Below are 23,792 nucleotides of genomic sequence, written 5' to 3'. Positions count from 1 at the left end.
TCACTGGAGCCGAGGTCGCTACCTCTTCCTTTACACATCGCCCTTTACACGCCGTGGAATAATTGTAACCACTCTCACCTCAGCCAGCTTCTTCTCTTCACAGTTGCTTTAAGTATGACTTAGAGGAAAGATGATAGACTTCGGAGCAAGAAAGACGTGGGTTAAATCCCAGCTCCAGCACCCAGACCAAGCTTTGTGGCTGTGAGCAACTTATTTCTCCTTCCAGGGCCTTTCTTCTGTCCAGTGTGAAAGGAGCCAGCTGTGCAGGGTTAACGGGCATACCTGGGCCTACGCTGGTGCCCCGAAGACACCTGTCTCCTCCCACCCCTCATGCCCTGCTCTCCTGCTTATAACCACTGGTTTCTTTCTGTTCAGAATGTTTTCTTCAATCTCGATGCACCAACCCGTCCCCGTGTGCTTCCTGTTAGCAACATCCCCTACATCGGAACCAGGAAATGTTTGAAAAACCCATTTTGGGATGGTTCTAGAGCCAAATTGTGCTTCTTGAGATAGAAATAAGAAGTCTCAAAAATAGGGCTACGCTATAAAGGATCATCTGAAGCCAGCGGGAGCAGAGCTGAGGCCCCCCAGACTCCCCCAGCTTTCCTGTCCTCCTTTCCCAATAGAAAAGGTTGCCAGACTTGGTAAATAAAAACACAGATCACCCCGTTACATTTTAATTTCAGATAAACAATGAAGACATTTTTTAGTGTGCCCCGAGTACTGCAACAGAGAAGGAAAATGCCTCTCTAGCAAAGATTTAAAAAAAACAGAAAAGAAAGGAGAAGAAAGATCTCAAAGGCCAGAGAGAGAAGTGGTTGCCCCTTCCACCTGTATCACCAGAGAGCTTTAAGTTCTCTTATACAGAGGGAACTCCTACCGGAGTCATAACTCTGTGGCGCTGTGGAGTCCTGGAAAGTGTCAGAAGGCTACACTGACAATCCGATACACCCTCAAGGTCTTTTAACTCCATTAAGCATCAGAGGGCAGAGCAGGTGAACAGGTTTTGAAGACCACAGCTGCTCAGGCGTTCTCTGCCAGTACAAATCCCACCCACCAAACGCTTGATACATGAGGTTTATGATATTTTTCATTCATTCATTTTTTAAACCAATTTCATTTGATGAGCACTCATTTTACATCTCATAGAATCCTAAGAACCTTGGGAAAGAAAAGATAAGCTATCTATATCTAAATGCAAGTGAGTTTTCTCTTTACTTGCTTTTGAATTTTCTGCTTTAAAAGAAATGAGTGATAAATTTACACATGGAAATGCCTATATGTTACTGAATGAGGGAAGTATCATGTTTCATCAGGATTATTGCACTAACCTCCAGTTCCCTCCTCACTAGCGTGTAGGGTGTATACTTTATTTTGTCCACTGTGGCATCCCTGGCATATTGACAGTTCAGCACATGGCAAAGAGTAAGCACTCACATTATTTATCAAATATTGAATAAACCTAAGATAAAATAATTATGAGTTTTACTGGGGTAAAACCAAACACATGAATTATTGTGAGGTTTCCTTCAGACTTTAAACTCAAAAAAATAGCTTTTCCTCTGAAGCTCCTCATTTGTTTCATCTTTTCAATTTTCAATCAGAAAACTGTAACCAGCTGGAGGGGGTTGTGAGTTTCCTATTTCTGGTATTAATATTCAAAAATGCAGGACAGAGCTTTCTCCCTTTCAGCATTTTATGTCAACTGGAAAAAAGTACATATTTGTCTGACGTGACATCCTTTTAAAGTGCTTCCCAAGTCTCCCTGCTCAGGCGACAGAGTCCCCGAATAAAGGACATGCTTCTCACAATGGACATTCAACAAATGTTTGTGCCCTTCTGTCCCCCTTTTAACAAAGGTGCAACTGAATGACCTTTAAATATGAGATGCACGAAAATCGAAAACTTCGAAGGGAATTCTCATTACCTCTCGACAGAGTCCCTGACGAGCTGCTGTAAGTCCACTTCCTGCTTCCTCAAGGTCCCAAAGGAAGACTGGCTCTCCACCAGGCCTTTCCCGCCAACCTTCACTTTGATCTTTCCCAGGGCTGTCTCGATGGTCCCGCTCACATGGTTTTCAAACTTGCCCTCATACTTCACAAAGTCCGACTCCACGACCACTGGAATGAACGAGACAGGCAGAGGGAGCCGATGACAATACAGCCGCCTGCGCGCCTCCGCTGCCTCGCCTTTCCAACCCATGGAGCCCCACGGGGAAATGTGGCGGCATGGCTAGCCCCCAGGCTGGGTGTAAGGTCAAAAGGGCCGGGAGTCCCTCACCTGTGCCGGGAGCAACTCGTGTCCTGGTGGCCAGGAGCTTCTCTGGGTCCTTTATGGCTATTTGTTTTTGAATTCCAATATATGGAATAAAGTACACAAAGCATATGTGTACAGGTTTATGGAGAACTGTAACGGGAACACTTGTTTAACCACCATCCAGGTCATGAAATAGAGGCTTTTTCCAGGATAAAAACTGAAAGGGAATTAGATGAGGATGCTCAAGCCCAGAGAAGAGCAGTCCCTGCTCTGGAAATGCTGTCCCTGCCCCACCTGCCCTAGCAGCTGGCAGGTCTGCCCTGTCCTGCCCAAGGACATCTCTCTCCACCCACCAGTGGGAGAACATTTCCACTGACCTTCACTGCCATCTCCATGCCCATATTTCTCCTCCCATATTTATCTTTTTATAAGGCCCCTACCCAGTCATTCAATTCCTTATCATGCAATTCCTTATCTTTATCTTCCTGACACAGGCCTCCTTCCTCAAACACCATCCTGTAGGACACAAGCTCCATTCCTCTTTCCTGGCTTTGAAGACACAACGGCTATGCCACCACCCAGCTGGTCTCTGGGATTCAATCAAGTCAGCTGGAAATCACCATGCTCCCCTCCTGGCCATAACCAGGTGACTGCTCTCAGACTGTCTTCAAGAAGTCCCCTAATTATCTGAACCCCAAAGATAAATTTCTGATGATCTCATACCTGGATTTCCAGCCCTTTCACATGTTTCCAGATTTCTACTTTTCTCATTTTTGATAGAACCAAATGGCACCATAAAAAGTCTCAGATTTCTTCATGCAGTGAGGATATATTGAGAGTCTGCAAGGAACTCCACTCTTAACCTTGTTCATCTCCCTAACCCAAGGTTCTCCCTGGCTCCTGGTGGCACACTGCATTGGGTTCAAGTTCACCTGGAGTCTGGAAGGCTTCTTTCCATCTGTTCTTTCCCTAAGTTATCCCCATCATCGCCTCTATATTTCTTTCACTCTGGTCAAGGAAATCCACTCCTCAACCAGAGTTAGTAAGAATGAATTACCATTCAGCATAATTGTGTTGCACATTGCAATTTACAAGGCAGAGTACCACCTCTTCTTCCAAAAAAAAAGTCTGTGAAAATGGCCCAATTCAAAGGCTTCTCCTATTAACAAACACCTTGGTACGCAGGATAAAACAGTTGAGAGCTCAAGATCATACTCCCACTCTTGGATGACTAGCTGTGAGACCTCAGGTAGCATTTATCTCCCTGAACCCCAGGTTTCTCATATGCAATTTGGGGTGATTAATCACGCCCACTTGTGAAGTTCATTGCAAGCCGGTATAGCGTGTGCTGCTGAGCCTAGCACAGAGCAAGAGCTAAATGCATCCTCTGGCTTTAGGCCAGAGCAACACCATTATCTAATAACCATTTCCTAGTTTCCTCAGAGTGCCAGCCAGAAAGAGATTCTGGCTTCAGGAACACAGTTCTGGTCTCAGCTGGGCTTTTTACCACTCCTGGACACCCTGACCCCAAGACGGCCCCACAGCAGGTGGTGGACAATCAAGAGTCTGGCTGCGTATTCCTAAAAGTCACTCCACATGTACCTACAAAAGGGTGACATTCGTGCACACCTCTGCATAACTCAGCAACTGCTGCTGGGGGGAGAGAGGAAGTGAGGAAACCAACACGCTATCCCTGAGACTGCCAACAATGTGCCCTCCCCAGCATGCCACCTCCGGGACGGCTAACGACCCCACCCCCCCAACATGCTATCTCTGGAATGCCGACAAAGCAACCACCCCTAGCCTTTGCATCTCTGAGCAATATAAATCCACCAGATGGTGCTGTGGGTGGCCAACAACAACAAAAAAAATCATAAAGCTGAAACATCCTAAAAAATAAACAAATAATAGGGGAGGATAAAGGGTAAAAAATTGGGTAGATGGAAATACTGGTGGTCAATGAGAAAGAGAGAAGTAAAGGGTGTGGGCTGTATGAGTTTTTTCTTTTTCCTTTTTATTTCTTTTTCTGGAGTGAAGTATACACAACGATGCGATGATATTGTGAGCCACTGATTATATACTGTGGTTGGGCTATATGTGTGTGAAGATTTCTCAATGAAAATATTGGGAAAAACAAAAGCTAAAGCATCCTGAATCGGCTCAGCGGACAGGGTAGGGGATCCCGCGCTGTCCTCTCGTCACAGCCCTTCCGCCAACAAAACTGACTCAGGGATGAGCGCAGACTCCAGTTGATGAGTATACTTGGTGGCTCTACATCTGCAGTGACTGAGACAGTCCTCACCAATCTAACCTAGGTCTCTGTTATCTTACAGGAGACCATAAAGGAGGTACCTTGACAGCACAGAGCAGAGAAATTTCAATTACTCAGGGATCCATGTTCTAGTCTGTGTATTTTCTTCTCTTGCCCCTGCTCATAGCCATTAACCAGTCAACAACAGTTCTACCAGAAAATACATAAATGCAGAAAAAAAGTTATATAAGATTATTTTCAATTCCTTGGCCACTGCTTGGTAACTCTGCTAATGAGCCTGTTTGAAGAGGGCACTGGCTAGATGCCAGTGTGGAAATCAGTTGAAAACTCAAACTACTCCTCTCTTTTTCCCTTTAATATAGATTCACAGAATTAGAAACCTTTAGAGCTAAAGGGGACTCAGATACTATTTAGTGCAATAATTAAGAGCTAATGATAATTTCACATATCACCACGTTCCCAAAAGTAGTATCAGTGAGTACCAACAGTCTTCAAAAAGTTCCCAACTTCTGACCCAGTAATTCTTTCTCTAGGAATCTGCTCTAAGGCCACTGAGTAAGAGAAAAACAAAAAACATAAATGTTCACTGAAGTTTTATTTATTAAACCCTCAGTCAGAATGGTGAAACAAATTATGGTGCATACACACAATGAAATATTATGTATTTGACAAAAATAGTATTAAAAAATACTTAAGCCTATGGAGGAAATCTCATATAAGGTTAAAAATAAGGAGTATTTAAAATTGTGTGTAGAATGCTTGCAATTTTGTTGTCTAAAAATTATACGCATAAAATGTTTAAAGAAATGATCACGGTGATGATATTGTGAGCCACTGATTGTAACCAGGTCAAGAATGTTTGGATGTCAAGAATGACTGTATGTCAAGAATACTGGTATGTCTGTTCATTGTTTATAATAAAAATATTTAAAATATATATATATATGCATAGAAAAAAAGAATGTAATCCAAGTGTTAATGGACTTAACACTTAGTAGAAATTGTGTTGGTTTTTAAATTTTCTTCATCACTTTTCTGGATTTTAGAAATAGGCTACTTTGTTTCTTCTTCTCCATTTATTTATTTTTTCAATCATTTATTTACATCAGTATGGACTCATGTATATGCATGTTATGCTTTGGGTGGTAATCCAATACTAACATACAGTGTCCATGTTTTTGATGTTTGACTGGTGAGTGCTTTCAAGCCCAACTCCACTTTTCTTTCTGCCCCAAATCTGAGCAAGCTGATAAGAAAGCCCAGGAGCTCCTTTCCTTGCCTCTGCGGCAAAGTTCAAACCCTGCAAAGCCCACCAGCATCCAAGAACCCTCAATCTAGTCCTAACCACAAAAGCCAACCCAGTCTCCTTACCCTGCTCTCTCCAGCCATTTTCAGACCAGCCTGGGAGCTTGTCCTGCTCTCTCCAGATAACCTAACATTATAGGACTAATAATCCTTTCTAACCTTCTTGCTCTGTGTTTGTCATCATCGGCCTCAAACACTGGAACCAAATTTGGGGGATGGCCAAAACTATGATGGGCATGTCTTAACTTTTATAGCAAAAACTGAAATATATATATATAGCTAATTTATTTTTTTAATAATTTTTTTATTTTGGAATACTTACAGATTTACAGAAATGTTGTATAAGTAGTACCAAGTTCTTGATATACATCTCACCAAGTTTCCCCAATTGTGGAACTTAACTTATCATGAAACATTAGCACATTACTAATAACTAAACTCTAGATTTTATTTGGATTTAATTTTTCCATTAAATTCCTCTTTCTATTCCAGAGTCTAATCCAGGGTACCACATTTATTTAATTGTCATATCTCCCCACACTTCTCTGGTCTGCGACAGTTTCTCAGTCCTTCCTTGTTTTTTGTGACCTTGGTGGCCTTGAGAAGTGTGGGATTAGGGATTTTGAGGAAGAATACCACAGAGGTGACATACCCTTCCCCTTCTCATCACATCACATCAGGGGGTTCATGGCATCCACACAACATCACTAGTGATGTTAAACTTCATAACTTGGTTAAGGTAATGTTTGCCAGGTTTTCTCTACTGTAAAGGTACAATTTTTCCCATTCCATAGTCTTTTCTTTGGACGTAAGTCACTAAGTCTGGTATAGCCTCACAGAGATGGTTGGGTAAGAACGAGAGGTAGGGGCACAAAATTAAGCTTTACTTCCTGGAGGGAAAATATCTACACACATTGATTGGAATTATTCTGTAAAGATCTATTTCTTCTCTCCATTTATTTATTTTTTCAGTCATGTATTTCTATCAGTATGGACTCATGTATATTTATGCTATACTTTGGGTGATAATCCAATACGGAAATATTATTTTTAAAAGAGTAAACTATAACTTTTCATGTTAGGCAGGCCGGCAGCATTTTGCTTATTTTAAGAAAGGATATTTCTTAAGGCAGCGGGCAAAGAAACAGGAAAACATCACCTCTGGATTCAAGAGGTATCATCTTCAGTTCTGGGCTAATCACAGAATCTACCCAAAGAAACATACCTGGACTCGGAAATTGGTTTTCTGTGAGTACATCTCCAAGCGTGATGGGTAAAAACTGGTACTTGGGTGTCTGCCAGCACCAGACTCTCTTCTTTTTGGTGACAAGACTCAGAAGTTGTAACTTATCAGAGTCATTCAAGTTTGATACTGCAATCAGGTTCCCATCAGCATCTACCTCTCTAAGAAAATTCCTCGTTGCTTTGGCAAACATTCTGATGGCTCCAGAGTACCTGCAAAAATAAAATTCTCTCAAAATCAAAGAAGTTATTATTTTGAGGCTTTTTTTTCTAAAGTCACCTCATTTCTCCCTAGCATCAATCAGTTCACATAAAAGAATACTTTCTCCCTGAGAAATCTCAAGTTTGAGTTCAATTGAGAATGAAGAAATTAAATTGAGATATTGAGAGAGAAGAGAATACCAGTCAAGACAGGCTGAGTTACACTTTAGAAACAAACAACCCTTAAATCCTAGTGGGTTACGATAATAAAGTCTATTTTTTGCTCACATTACATGTCCAGTAAAGGAGAAGAGTTTAGGAAAGTCACACCAGCTATTAAATGCTCTGGCCAAAAAGTGACGTCACTTCCACTCACTGCTGGTCTCATGGCCTCAGCCACCCATAAGAGTCAGGAAACGCAACCCTACCAAGTGATTGGAAGGCAGAGTAAGAAAAATTATTGAACATAATGGCTACCCCAATATGTATCTTACTTAATGACTACTTCTCTGAAGGGACAAACATGATTTTCTTCTACTTTCACGAATGGAAAGTAGTAGGTATTACTTTTTTTGGGGGGGAGGGGGTGTGTGCATGGTCCAGGAATCAAACCCGGGTCTCCAGCATGGAAGGCGAGCATTCTAGCACTGAACCACCTGTGCACCAGGTATTACTTTTTAACCCAGAAATGAAGAAGGTACAGTCACACTTCAGCAAGAGATAACAGAGATACACTGGAAAATACAAAAGAAAAGAACTGGGTTCAGTGGGGAAGAAAAGCAGACTATTCAAAAACTGCCATTCGAACTGGCTAACCAGGTGGAAAAAACAAAGTCAGATGCCTACTCATACTATACACAAAAGTGAATTATTAATGGATTTGAGGTTTCATGGAGGAAAAATGAAACCATAAGACTACTAGAACAAAATACAAATATCTGTACAACCATAGAATAAGAAGGGCCATTAGAAACAAGACACCAAAAATGAAACCAAATAGAAAGTGATATATGGAAATTAAAAACATCAAAATTAAAACATAAATAATGGCAAAAGACAAATGGCAGAATGAGAAAGTACTAGCAATACTTACGACAAAGGGAAAGAATCCTTAATATATAAAAATCTTGTACAAATTAATTTTTAAAACACTCCCATAGAAAAATGGGCAAAAGTTACAAACAGTTTGCATACATAAATTGCATGCAGCCAAATACATATATAATTTATACATACACATACACAATCAAACCACTATTATTCACAAAATTGTAAATTAAAATAGCTTTTTTTTTAAACTATTCATGGTAAAAAGTTAAAATGCCTAATAATCATCATATAAAATTAAGAACAAGAATCGTGTTTTATTTATTCGTACCTCGCTTCCTGGAGCAGTCATATAGATCATAAAATCATATAATTTAAATAGCTGGAAATAAATCTTTGACTTTAACCAGTTCAACCCATTCCTTCCAACACGAATCTCCTCTAGGCATTTACCTTACTTTTTACTAATTCTTCTCTCAAACTTTTTCTTAGATTATTGTGAAGCAGTAGCTCCCTATCCTTGTTCTTGATAATTAACAATAAGAATTAACATTTAGGACTTTCTGGAAGATGGCAGCTTAGTAAGACGCGCGGATCTTAGTTTCTTCTCCAGGACACCTACTAGGGGAGTAGAAACGATACAGAAAGCGCCCAAAGCCACAACAGAGATAAAAAAGACAGCGTACCCCATCCTGGAATGGCTGGCTGGCTGAGAGAAGCAGCTCGGGTGAGATCGCCGAGGCGCGCGGGCCTTACCGGGCGGGGTGGCAAGCGGCCGGAGTTACTCCCTTCCCCCTTCCCGGGCCGGCTGGGAGAATTGGAGAGGTGGTCCCCTGAAACCAAGGCGGCTGGCGCCCACACTACGCGCAGCCCCCGGACCAACTGAGAGAATTGGATCGGAAACCCCCAGGCCGCAGAGAACGGTGACGGGTGCGGGAGGCCCCTTCCAAACCCGTGACTCCCGGGGAACGTGCACTCTCTCGGGCGGGCCGCTGCCGCTGGCGCCCTCCCGCCACGCTTGTTGCCCAGGGCCGACTAGGAAATTCGGACGGGCTCTTTCCCTGGCTGCGGCGACCAGCAACCCTCCCTGCGTTCGGACCCCGGGGCGGCTCAAGCCGCTTTGGCTAGCGAAACCCCAGGACGGCGAGAGTTTTCCAAAGTTTAAGGTCCCACAGCACCTTTTACTGGTGGGACCCGCAGACAAACGTGTGCCACGAGCACCACCTACTGGGCAGGATAAGAAAAACAGAACCCAGAGATTTCACAGAAAAATCTTCCAAACTTTTGGATCCAATACCCAGGGAAATCTGTCTAAATGCGCAGACGCCAACAGAAGATAACGGATCACGCTCAAATAATTGAAAATATGGCCCAGTCAAAGGAACAAACCAATAGTTCAAATGAGATACAGGAGCTGAGACAACTAATGCTAAATATACGAACAGAAATGGAAAACCTCTTCAAAAACGAAATCGATAAATTGAGGGAGGACATGAAGAAGACATGGGCTGAACATAAAGAAGAAATAGAAAAACTGAAAAAGCAAATCACAGAACTTATGGAAGTGAAGGACAAAGTAGAAAAGATAGAAAAAACAATGGATACCTACAATGATAGATTCAAAGAGACAGAAGATAGAATTAGTGATTTGGAGGATAGAACATCTGAATTCCAAAAAGAAACAGAAACTATCGGGAAAAGAATGGAAAAATTTGAACAGGGTATCAGGGAACTCAAGGACAATATGAACCGCACAAATATATGTGTTGTGGGTGTCCCAGAAGGAGAAGAGAAGGGAAAAGGAGGAGAAAAACTAATGGAAGAAATTATCACTGAAAATTTCCCAACTCTTATGAAAGACCTAAAATTACAGATCCAAGAAGTGCAGCGCACCCCAAAGAGATTAGACCCAAATAGGCGTTCTCCAAGACACTTACTAGTTAGAATGTCAGAGGTCAAAGAGAAAGAGAGGATCTTGAAAGCAGCAAGAGAAAAACAATCCATCACATACAAGGGAAACCCAATAAGACTATGTGTAGATTTCTCAGCAGAAACCATGGAGGCTAGAAGACAGTGGGATGATATATTTAAATTACTAAAAGAGAAAAACTGCCAACCAAGACTCCTATATCCAGCAAAATTGTCCTTCAAAAATGAGGGAGAAATTAAAACATTCTCAGACAAAAAGTCACTGAGAGAATTTGTGACCAAGAGACCAGCTCTGCAAGAAATACTAAAGGGAGCACTAGAGTCAGAACCAAAAAGACAGAAGAGAGAGGTATGGAGAAGAGTGTAGAAAGAAGGAAAGTCAGATATGATATATATATAATACAAAAGGCAAAATGGCAGAGGAAAATATTATCCAAACAGTAATAACACTAAATGTCAATGGACTGAATTCCCCAATCAAAAGACATAGATTGGCAGAATGGATTAAAAAACAGGATCCTTCTATATGCTGTCTACAGGAAACACATCTTAGACACAAAGATAAACATAGGTTGAAAGTGAAAGGTTGGGAAAAGATATTTCATGCAAATAACAACCAGAAAATAGCAGGAGTGGCTATACTAATATCCAACAAGTTAGACTTCAAATGTAAAACAGTTAAAAGAGACAAAGAAGGACACTATATACTAATAAAAGGAACAATTAAACAAGAAGACATAACAATCATAAATATTTATGCACCGAACCAGAATGCCCCAAAATACGTGAGGAATACACTGCAAACACTGAAAAGGGAAATAGACACAAATACCATAATAGTTGGAGACTTCAATTCCCCACTCTCATCAATGGACAGAACATCTAGACAGAGGATCAATAAAGAAATAGAGAATCTGAATATTACCATAAATGAGCTAGACTTAACAGACATTTATAGGACATTACATCCCACAACAGCAGGATACACCTTTTTCTCAAGTGCTCATGGATCATTCTCAAAGATAGACCATATGCTGGGTCACAAAGCAAGTCTTAACAAATTTAAAAAGATTGAAATCATACACAACACTTTCTCGGATCATAAAGGAATGAAGTTGGAAATCAATAATAGGCAGAATGCCAGAAAATTCACAAATACCTGGAGGCTCAACAACACACTCTTAAACAACGAGTGGGTCAAAGAAGAAATTGCAAGAGAAATTAGTAAATACCTCGAGGCAAATGAAAATGAAAACACAACATATCAAAACTTATGGGATGCAGCAAAGGCAGTGCTAAGAGGGAAATTTATTGCCCTACATGCCTATATCAGAAAAGAAGAAAAGGCAAAAATGCAGGAATTAACTGTTCAATTGGAAGAACTGGAGAAAGAACAGCAAACTAATCCCAAAGCAAGCAAAAGGAAAGAAATAACAAAGATCAGAGCAGAAATAAATGAAATTGAAAATATGAAAACAGTAGAGAAAATCAATAAGACCAGAAGTTGGTTCTATGAGAAAATCAATAAGATTGATGGGCCCTTAGCAAGACTGACAAAAAGAAGAAGAGAGAGGATGCAAATAAATAAGATCAGAAATGGAAGAGGATACATAACTACTGACCTCACAGAAATAAAGGAGGTAATAACAGGATACTATGAACAACTTTACGCTAATAAATACAACAATTTAGAGGAAATGGACGGGTTCCTGGAAAGACATGAACAACCAACTTTGACTCAAGAAGACATAGATGACCTCAACAAACCAATCACAAGTAAAGAAATTGAATTAGTCATTCAAAAGCTTCCTAAAAAGAAAAGTCCAGGACCAGATGGCTTCACATGTGAATTCTACCAAACGTTCCAGAAAGAATTAGTACCAATTCTCTTCAAACTCTTCAAAAAAATCGAAGTTGAGGGAAAACTACCTAATTCATTCTATGAAGCCAACATCACCCTCATACCAAAACCAGGCAAAGATATTACAAAAAAAGAAAACTACAGACCAATCTCTCTAATGAATATAGATGCAAAAATCCTCAATAAAATTCTAGCAAATCGTATCCAACAACACATTAAAAGAATTATACATCATGACCAAGTAGGATTCATCCCAGGTATGCAAGGATGGTTCAACATAAGAAAATCAATTAATGTAATACACCATATCAACAAATCAAAGCAGAAAAATCACATGATCATCTCAATTGATGCAGAGAAGGCATTTGACAAGATTCAACATCCTTTCCTGTTGAAAACACTTCAAAAGATAGGAATACAAGGGAACTTCCTTAAAATGATAGAGGGAATATATGAAAAACCCACAGCTAATATCATCCTCAATGGGGAAAAATTGAAAACTTTCCCCCTAAGATCAGGAACAAGACAAGGATGTCCACTATCACCACTATTATTCAACACTGTGTTGGAGGTTCTAGCCAGAGCAATTAGACAAGAAAAAGAAATACAAGTCATCAAAATTGGAAAGGAAGAAGTAAAACTATCACTGTTTGCAGACGATATGATACTATACGTCGAAAACCCGGAAAAATCCACAACAAAACTACTAGAGCTAATAAATGAGTACAGCAAAGTAGCAGGTTACAAGATCAACATTCAAAAATCTGTAGCATTTCTATACACTAGTAATGAACAAGCTGAGGGGGAAATCAAGAAACGAATCCCATTTACAATTGCAACTAAAAGAATAAAATACCTAGGAATAAATTTAACTAAAGAGACAAAAAACCTATATAAAGAAAACTACAAAAAATTGCTAAAAGAAATCACAGAAGACCTAAATAGATGGAAGGGCATACCGTGTTCATGGATTGGAAGACTAAATATAATTAAGATGTCAATCCTACCTAAATTGATTTACAGATTCAATGCAATACCAATCAAAATCCCAACAACTTATTTTTCAGAAATAGAAAAACCAATAAGCAAATTTATCTGGAAGGGCAGGGTGCCCCGAATTGCTAAAAACATCTTGAGGAAAAAAAACGAAGCTGGAGGTCTCGCGCTGCCTGACTTTAAGGCATATTATGAAGCCACAGTGGTCAAAACAGCATGGTATTGGCATAAAGATAGATATATCGACCAATGGAATCGAATAGAGTGCTCAGATATAGACCCTCTCATCTATGGACATTTGATCTTTGATAAGGCAGTCAAGCCAACTCACCTGGGACAGAGCAGTCTCTTCAATAAATGGTGCCTAGAGAACTGGATATCCATATGCAAAAGAATGAAAGAAGACCCATCTCTCACACCCTATACAAAAGTTAACTCAAAATGGATCAAAGATCTAAACATTAGGTCTAAGACCATAAAACAGTTAGAGGAAAATGTTGGGAGATATCTTATGGATCTTACAACTGGAGGCGGTTTTATGGACCTTAAACCTAAAGCAAGAGCACTGAAGAAGGAAATAAATAAATGGGAACTCCTCAAAATTAAACACTTTTGTGCATCAAAGAACTGCATCAAGAAAGTAGAAAGACAGCCTACACAATGGGAGACAATATTTGGAAATGACATATCAGATAAAGGTCTAGTATCCAGAATTTATAAAGAGATTGTTCATCTCAACAACAAAAAGACAGCCAACCCAATTACAAAATGGGAAAAAGACTTGAACAGACACCTCTCAGAAGAGGAAATACGGATGGCCAAGAGGCACATGAAGAGATGCTCAATGTCCCTGGCCATTAGAGAAATGCAAATCAAAACCACAATGAGATATCATCTCACACCCACCAGAGTGGCCATTATCAACAAAACAGAAAATGACAAGTGCTGGAGAGGATGCGGAGAAAGAGGCACACTTATCCACTGTTGGTGGGAATGTCAAAGGGTGCAACCACGGTGGAAGGCAGTTTGGCGGTTCCTCAAAAAGCTGAATATAGAATTGCCATACGACCCAGCAATACCATTGCTAGGTATCTACTCAAAGGACTTAAGGGCAAAGACACAAACGGACATTTGCACACCAATGTTTATAGCAGCATTATTTACAATTGCAAAGAGATGGAAACAGCCAAAATCTCCATCAACAGAAGAGTGGCTAAACAAACTGTGGTATATACATACGATGGAATATTATGCAGCTTTAAGACAAGATAAACTTATGAACCATGTAATAACATGGATGGACCTAGAGAATATTATGCTGAGTGAATCCAGCCAAAAACTAAAGGACAAATACTGTATGGTCCCACTGATGTGAACGGACATTCGAGAATAAATTTGAAATATGTCATTGGTAACAGAGTTCAGCAGGAGTTAGAAACAGGGTAAGACAATGGGTAATTGAAGCTGAAGGGATACAGACTGTGCAACAGGACTAGATACAAAAACTCAAAAATGGACAGCACAATAATACCTAATTGTAAAGTAATCATGTTAAAACACTGAATGAAGCTGCATCTGAGCTATAGGTTTTTGTTTTGTTTTGTTTTGTTTTGTTTTGATTTTACTATTATTACTTTTATTTTTTCTCTATATTAACATTCTATATCTTTTTCGGTTATGTTGCTAGTTCTTCTAAACCAATGCAAATGTACTAAGAAATGATGATCATGCATCTATGTGATGATGTTAAGAATTAATGATTGCATCTGTAGAATGGTATGATCTCTAAATGTTGGGTTAATTTCTTTTTTTCCGTTAATTAAAAAAAAAAAAAAAAAAAAAGAGAAGGGATAATTGGAGCTGAAGGGATACAGACGGTACAACGGGACTGGATATAAAAACTCAGAAATGGACAGCACAATACTACCCAATTGTAATGCAATTATGTTAAAACACTGAATGAAGCTGCATGTGAGGTATAGGTTTTTTGTTTTTGTTTTTTTTGCTTTTTTTTCTTTCTATTATTGTTTTAATTCTTATTCTGTTGTCTTTTTATTTCTTTTTCTAAATCGATGCAAATGTACTAAGAAATGATGAATATGCAACTATGTGATGTTATTAAGAATTACTGATTGTACATGTAGATTGGAATGATTTCTAATTGTTTTGTTAATTCTTTTTTTAATTAATAAAAAAAAAAAAAAGAATTAACATTTAAAGAAGAAGACAATAAGGCAGTAACTCTTTATTTTGCCAAACATAGGGGAAAAACTTCTACGAAACAGGCTCTCTCCAATGACCTGTGGGAATTATCCTACTGATTCAAGAACAGAGCCAGAACAGGATCTGTCCCAGTTTACCACTGGTGTCAAAATTTTTATTTTCATGGTTTCTATTCTTTTCTGGGGTGAGCTGAAAGGGAGTTCACTAACTTGACTTCAGATCACATTGGTTTCTATGGAAACCAAATTAAGCTCGCCATTAAAAAACAAAACATAATAAAACCCATCTGTAGTGGGAGGCAAGCCTTAGTGGTAAAACCAGTCCTCCCCCAGAGGGCCCAAATAGTGAAATATTAAATTAATTTTTAATGTTTCTTCATCTAATTTCAAACAGAGCTCAATTTGCCTTCTCTGACAGGGTACGTTGCTTTGGGGACAATTACTGAAAGTGGCTACCACTTCTGTAGGTTTTTATTAGGATCAGGCTTATTCAATCATAGAATTCAGAAAATATTCTTGTGAAGTTACTATTAGAGGTTTCGTTTTAATTATTGTGCTTGAATATGCAATAAATCGAAATGGCTCAAAAATCTAAACTACATAAAAAGATATACAGCGAAATCTCATTCCTTCCCAGGGCTCTAGGACCTTTTACCTCTCTTTCCTTTGGGTAACCACTAACATCAGCTTCGTGGTTTTTTATGTACATTTTTATGGACATTCAGGTAACACACTGTTATGCACCTTGCTTTTATCATGTAACAACATATCCTGGAGATCTCTCTATTTTACAGTTACATAGTACTCCATCATGTGAATGTACCATAGTTTGTTTAACGTATCCCCTACTGCTTGTCTCTTGGGTTATCTACAAACTTTTTTTTTTTGTTATAAAAAGTGCCATACTCAGCCCAACTCTGCAAGTGAAATCACTGCCCTCCCCCCTACATGGGACATGACTACCAGGGGTGAAAGTTTCCCTGGCAGCGTGGGAGATGACTCCCAGGGATGAGTCTGACTCTGGCACTGTGGGATCAACAATGCCATATTGACCAAAATGGGGTAAAGAAGTGTAACAAATAAGGTATCAGTGGCTAAGAGAGTTCAAATATAGTCAAAAGGCTACTCTGGAGGTTGCTCTTAACACAAACTTCAGTTAGACATCGCTCGCTACCTACTTGCCAAATCCCAACCAAAGCCATTCCAGACAATCCTAAAGAACACCTAGGGCAATATATAAGATTTTACAACGGTTCCATGCACTAGGATAACTTTCCAGAAACCTACAACCTCCAGATGGGTCTCTGGACCAGATAAATCCTGAAACCTAGAGGCCAGCTTTTCAAACATATCAACTAGTTGCATCTCTCTACCCCTTATAATTGACAGACCTTCCAACAGGAAAAAGTTAGAAAGGCCATAACCCAAATACTCCTAAAGAGTAGGAAAAAGATCAAAGGTGATGGTGGAGTTATACAGAGAAGGAAGGATTTAACAAATGAGTATGACTGCTAAATCATTATTGGTATATTTCTTTTTGTCTCCAGTATCTTAGAGCAGCTAGAAGTAAAACCTAAAACTGGAATTCTAACCCATACCAAATTCTGAAATCTGTTCTACAACTAATTGCGGTGCTGTGCTTTGAAATGTGTTGCTTTTTTGAATATATGTTTTCACAAAAAAAGAAGAAAAAAGTCGATTGTGATGATAAAAAAATGATTTATTCCTTCTAGCCACCAATGTTCTGGAGCAGTTAGAAGTAAAAAAAAAGTCTAAGATGATGGTTTGATAACCCATGACAAACTCTGGGATCTGTCCTGTTGAAGAGTACTTTGAAAACCGCTGTTTTTTTCTTTCTTTGCTTTGTATATATGTTATATTATACAATAAAAAAAAGTTAAGTTATAAAAAGTGCCATACTAAACACCCTTCTATACATTTTATTCATACATGGTTGAATGTATCCAATTGGTAGATCCCTGGAAGAGGGATTGCTAGATCGGTGGGTAAACGCATCTGTAATTTTAATAGGTAGTGCCAGCTCTCCCTTTCCATTTTGCAATCTCACCAGTAATGCAGGAAATTATCAGTCTTACCAACAGAGTGTGTTTATCAGACTTTTGAATTTTTTGCCATTCAGATAGGTGGGAAATGTCATCTCTATTCAGTTTTGGGGCTAAAGGGGTTTTTTTGTACTTTTTTTTTAAAACCATTTATGTCCTTAGCTCATTTTCTATCATTGTTCTCTTTTTTTCTTTCCTTCTGGGAATTTTTGATACAATAGAGAGATAAGCCAAAATATAGAGTAGAAATTTAATGTGATAGAGTTTACAATGTGGCATTCGGAGACAATAAACTGTGATCATTATTCTCCATCATTTAAAGTCAGTGATCTAGCCAGGAAAGATTAATCTGCCCAGCTCCAACAGAAGGGCCTAGAGCCCAAGTCACCTGACACAGGCAAGCACAGTTACGTACCAGCTAACCAGAAGACAGATTGTGAATTCAAACCTTCATAATGCTCCAAGCAAGAAGCAGATGAAAGTGGCCTCATGCACAAGAGCTCAATTTCCCCTGGCCTAAGAACCTGTGGAGATTCTGGGCCCTCACACAGAGGCTTTAGAATTATATTAGCAGACAGCCCCCAAAACACCTGTCTAACTGACTTCCCAGCTCAAAGCTGGTTAGAACCCAGAGAGCCAAAGGGATGGGGTGAGAACAATCTAGCTTTGATCTGTCTCCTGGACAAGAATCCTCAAGAGAAAAGGCCAAGAAAGCAAGATGACACAAAATTAGCAAAGCATATAGCCAACTGGGGACTTGTTGGAACAAGGAATCCTGACAATAGTTTCCAAGGTGATGAGTGCATCACAAGATACCATAATCAGTAGTGTCCCTTTTTCAGACAGGTCAAGAGGCATGGAATTTTCAAGCCTTTGAATTGGAAGGGCCCCAGTTCTTCCTCACACTACATTCAGAATTCTTGTGAATTCTGGTTGATCATTGGGCCTCTGCTTAAACAGTTCTGGAGAAGAAACCTCAACATTGAAATGTACTAGATAAAGAGAAGAGGATTGTTTGTTGAGCACCTGCTAGGTGCCAGGTATTGGCTAAATGCTCTAAACCTATTTAATCTTGGTAACAACCCTGTGAAGTAGGTGTCTTCCACCTTTTGTAACCACTGTCAGCAGTGTTACTACTTGCTATTGTAGGGGTCATTTCCTTTGGTTCTAGCTTAGCTCCACCTCTTTACAGGGATCTATACTTGTTTATACTTGTCATTGTAATGGTAACAACCCCACCTTCCCTAGTTTGAATCCATAAAAAACCCTAAACTCCTTAGATTTGGGGAAACAGATTTTAGGCCCATAGGCTATTCTGCTTGCTTTGCATAGTAATAAACTTTCTTCCTTTTGAAACCCCAGTGTCACAGATTATAGATTGTTAAACACACTGGGCAGAGGACCCCCTTTTGATTGGTATTACTTTTACAGATGTGGAAACTGAAGTTCAAAAATGTTAAGCAACTTACCCAAAGTCATAAGAAAGAGAGAAGCAGCACTGGAGTCTGGGGTGGCGGAGCTCTATTAGCTGGGCCCTGGCGTTGCGGCCACCTGGCCTGGCACTCACAGCTGGGGCTTGCTGTTCTCCTGAACATGAACAATTTCCCAGAACACCAACATCAGGCAAGGGCACTCTAGGATCATGATGGACCAAGACAAAAATAAGACCACTTCGTAATTATGTCTGAACACTGAAAAAACATGAGCATTGTCCAAACCACAAAAATGACCAAACATCCTCTTAGCATGACTAATATGAGTGATTGCTGCTTCTTTACCAAATACAGCTCTAGCAGTGCTCTGGTTTTACCTCATTCTAGATAAGATTTATTAAGGTACCCAGGCATAGAATTTGCCCCTCTTCTGACAACATCCAATTCAGAGCAAAGGCCTATTTCCTTAACCCTCCCCAAAATCTCTTACCATGGTCCCAAATCCTGTAATAATCTTTCCTAACACTCTCATACTGACATGCTCCATGGTTCTCCCTGGTGAGGTCTCCCTCCCTGCAAGGAGCATTACACCCAACTTGTTCAAGTATGTTCCTGGCCGGCCTTCGCTGGAGGACATTGACAGTCACACAGTGTCAGTGGAGAGTCACAATTCCAACTGAGGTTCAGCTGACTCCAAACCCTGTGCATTTCAAAATCCATTTTTTAAAAAAGGCCAGCATTACAAGATCAACATTCAAAAATCTGTAGCATTTCTATACACTAGTAATGAACAAGCGGAGGGGGAAATCAAGAAACGAATCCCATTTACAATTGCAACTAAAAGAATAAAATACCTAGGAATAAATTTAACTAAAGAGACAAAAAACCTATATAAAGAAAACTACAAAAAACTGTTAAAAGAAATCACAGAAGACCTAAATAGATGGAAGGGCATACCGTGTTCATGGATTGGAAGACTAAATATAGTTAAGATGTCAATCCTACCTAAATTGATTTACAGATTCAATGCAATACCAATCAAAATCCCAACAACTTATTTTTCAGAACTAGAAAAACCAATAAGCAAATTTATCTGGAAGGGCAGGGTGCCCCGAATTGCTAAAAACATCTTGAGGAAAAAAAACGAAGCTGGAGGTCTCGCGCTGCCTGACTTTAAGGCATATTATGAAGCCACAGTGGTCAAAACAGCATGGTATTGGCATAAAGATAGATATATCGACCAATGGAATCGAATAGAGTGCTCAGATATAGACCCTCTCATCTATGGACATTTGATCTTTGATAAGGCAGTCAAGCCAACTCACCTGGGACAGAGTAGTCTCTTCAATAAATGGTGCCTACAGAACTGGATATCCATATGCAAAAGAACGAAAGAAGACCCATCTCTCACACCCTATACAAAAGTTAACTCAAAATGGATCAAAGATCTAAACATTAGGTCTAAGACCATAAAACAGTTAGAGGAAAATGTAGGGAGATATCTTATGAAACTTACAATTGGAGGCGGTTTTATGGACCTTAAACCTAAAGCAAGAACACTGAAGAAGAAAATAAATAAATGGGAGCTCCTCAAAATTAAACACTTTTGTGGATCAAAGAACTTCATCAAGAAAGTAGAAAGACAGCCTACACAATGGGAGACAATATTTGGAAACGACATATCAGATAAAGGTCTAGTATCCAGAATTTATAAAGAGATTGTTCAACTCAACAACAAAAAGACAGCCAACCCAATTACAAAATGGGAAAAAGACTTAACAGACACCTCTCAGAAGAGGAAATACGGATGGCCAAAAGGCACATGAAGAGATGCTCAATGTCCCTGGCCATTAGAGAAATGCAAATCAAAACCACAATGAGATATCATCTCACACCCACCAGAATGGCCATTATCAACAAAACAGAAAATGACAAGTGCTGGAGAGGATGCGGAGAAAGAGGCACACTTATCCACTGTTGGTGGGAATGTCAAAGGGTGCAACCACTGTGGAAGGCAGTTTGGCGGTTCCTCAAAAAGCTGAATATAGAATTGCCATACGACCCAGCAATACCATTGCTGGGAATCTACTCAAAGGACTTAAGGGCAAAGACACAAACGGACATTTGCACACCAACGTTTATAGCAGCGTTATTTACAATTGCAAAGAGATGGAAACAGCCAAAATCTCCATCAACAGAAGAGTGGCTAAACAAACTGTGGTATATACATACGATGGAATATTATGCAGCTTTAAGACAGGATAAACTTATGAAGCATGTAATAACATGGATGGACCTAGAGAACATTATGCTGAGTGAGTCTAGCCAAAAACTAAAGGACAAATACTGTATGGTCCCACTGATGTGAACGGACATTCGAGAATAAATGTGGAATATGTCATTCGTAACAGAGTCCAGCAGGAGTTAGAAACAGGGTAAGACAATGGGTAATTGGAGCTGAAGGGATACAGACTGTGCAACAGGACTAGATACAAAAACTCAAAAATGGACAGCACAATAATACCTAATTGTAAAGTAATCATGTTAAAACACTGAATGAAGCTGCATCTGAGCTATAGGTTTTTGTTTTGGTTTGTGCTGTTTTGTTTTGTTTTTACTATTATTACTTTTATTTTTTTCTCTATATTAACATTCTATATCTTTTTCGGTTGTGTTGCTAGTTCTTCTAAACCGATGCAAATGTACTAAGAAATGATGATCATGCATCTATGTGATGATGTTAAGAATTACTGATTGCATATGTAGAATGGTATGATTTCTAAATGTTGGGTTAATTTCTTTTTTTTCCGTTAATTAAAAAAAAAAAAGAGAAGGGGTAATTGGAGCTGAAGGGATACAAACTGTGCAACAGGACTGGATATAAAAACTCAGAAATGGACAGCACAATACTACCTAATTGTAATGCAATTATGTTAAAACATTGAATGAAGCTGCATGTGAGGTATAGGTTTTTTTTTTCTCTCTATTATCGTTTTAATTCTTATTCTGTTGTCTTTTTATTTCTTTTTCTAAATCAATGCAAATGTACTAAGAAATGATGAATATGCAACTTTGTGATGATATTAAGAATTACTGATTGTACATGTAGAATGGAATGATTTCTAAAAAAAAGGCCAGCATTTCTCTTCAAGTTTCGATTCTAAAATCATTGCTACACAACACCTTATTTCCTTACTACCTGAGGAAATGAGACACTGCTCTATTTGTCTCACTGTTAACAACTCCAGCACATTTTGAATTATTTTTAGTTTTCTAAATAACAAAGTGAAATTGTCTATTAAATTAAAACAGAGGTGTTACCTGTTTACATCTTCCTGTGCTTACAGCCTAGTACCTGAGCTCAATTTTAATGAGAAGACGCATTAAAGAAAAGGCACTCTACCCTTTCTTTCTAAAATAAAAATCAGTATGTAAAATGAAAACCAAATGATGATCTCAAGCAAGGCATTAGCTTGAGAAAGGAGTCAGGGGAGGCAACAAAGGCTTTTGGCAAATGAAGTTGGTTACAAAAGAGAGAGGTTACTTAAGAACAGAAAAAAAAAAACTCTGGATGCCTTGCGGGTTCAAAAAGAACAAAAGGAAAAGCACTCCAGAATATGCAGAGCTTCCTCTCAAAGCAGGTGATCCAAAGGACAGTGTAGCTGGGAGTTTAGGCCATTGTTTTTCAGATCTGCCTGTCTGGACTCCACTTCTATCTTTTCCTTTATCAGAAGAGCTTTATAAGGTGGATTTTGAATACCATTTAGTTACTCTGCACTTAGGCAGCTTCTTCTCTGACCCCACAACACTATTTTTCTTTCCATTCTGACTCGGACTCGTTGTCTGTTTGTCTGCCTGTCTGTCTGCCCCTTGAGGGCAGCGACCCCAGAACATAAATCCCTCTCTCATCCCACACAAAGTAGATTCATAAGTGTCTTGTCTTTTGTTTTTTAAGCAATCTACAACAAACGCCCTTCTAAGAGGTGACCTCCAGTATTTCCCTCTTAGATGCGGATGGGAAACGGTCCCCGAAAGGGTCAGGGTTCCGCACATTCAGGACAGAAGGAAATCACATGGGCGGCTGACAAGTCATCCCGCTACGGCTGGAGAAGACAGCGGGGCCTGGACCTCTCCCCTGAGCTCAGGGCCCAGGGCGTGGGGACTTTGCAGACAGACTGCAATCCGCTTCTTCTGCTAGCTCTCTTTTACACACACACACACACACACACACACACACACGCCTTTGCAACAACCAGAACACACACACACACGCCTTTGCAACAACCAGAGAAGAAACCGGAAGACAGAGAATGAACGATGGTTGGGGGAAGAAGGTGCCACCCGCCGCTGCAACATCCAAGGAAGAAAGCGGGGAGGGGGAGGGAGGGGGCTGGAAAGGGGGTGAGGAACAGGAGTTGGGGGGGGGAGCGGACGGGACCGGGTTATGGGACGCGGACTGTGTTGGGAAGGGATGAGGGGCTGGGGGGCGGGGTTCCGAAGGGACCAGCGGTTCCAGAGGTGGGACAGCCTCGTGTCCAGGAGGAGGGGGAGAGGGAGAAGTGTCCCAGGGAGAAAAAGGCGCGCGCGCGGCTTCTCTGGGCCCAAGGAAAGCAGGAGCCCAAGCGGCGCCGGGAGTCCTTCGCACCCGCCGTCCGTGCCCTCCCCGCCCCGGGAGCCCTCGGCGCACTCACCCGCGCCGGCCCGACAGTCGCGCGCTCCCCGCCGGCGCTGGTCCGAGTGCTGGAACCCAGCGCGGGGCGGGCCGGGGGCGGGGGCGCGCGGAAGGAGGCGGGAGGCGGGCGGGGGACCTTGGCTCGGTGCCCGCCCCCTGGAGCCGCGGGACCGCGGGGTGGGCTCGAGGAGGAGGCGCGCGCCGGGCGGGCCTAAGTCAGGTGAGGCCGAAGGAAGACGGCTGGCGAGTCCTAAAACGTCTGACTCGGCCCATGTTTAGCTGGTCTGTTCCCA

At 40.4% G+C, this 23,792-nt stretch overlaps 1 protein-coding gene across 2 annotated transcripts in view; it reads right to left on the bottom strand.

The window, feature by feature from the left end:
- The window catches only part of GSDME (gasdermin E), a 90,883-nt gene extending 67,295 nt beyond the window's left edge, over positions 1 to 23,588 (bottom strand). The window contains exons 1-4 of one of the 2 annotated variants that reach the window (XM_077121533.1): positions 23,519 to 23,583; positions 18,864 to 19,028; positions 7,059 to 7,288; positions 1,928 to 2,120 (exon numbers count right to left, since the gene is read on the bottom strand). In XM_077121533.1, the coding sequence (XP_076977648.1) occupies positions 1,928 to 2,120; positions 7,059 to 7,269 (404 nt within the window). In that variant the 5' untranslated portion in view covers positions 7,270 to 7,288; positions 18,864 to 19,028; positions 23,519 to 23,583. Of the gene's footprint in view, positions 1 to 1,927; positions 2,121 to 7,058; positions 7,289 to 18,863; positions 19,029 to 23,518 lie in introns of both variants that reach the window. The other variant, XM_077121541.1, reaches the window with a different exon arrangement.
- Positions 23,589 to 23,792: the final 204 nt, after the last annotated feature.

The sequence above is a fragment of the Tamandua tetradactyla genome, chromosome 1 (genome assembly GCF_023851605.1).
Source record: "Tamandua tetradactyla isolate mTamTet1 chromosome 1, mTamTet1.pri, whole genome shotgun sequence".
Classification (NCBI taxonomy): Eukaryota; Metazoa; Chordata; class Mammalia; order Pilosa; family Myrmecophagidae; genus Tamandua; species Tamandua tetradactyla.
This window is presented reverse-complemented; position numbering and strand designations above follow the sequence as displayed.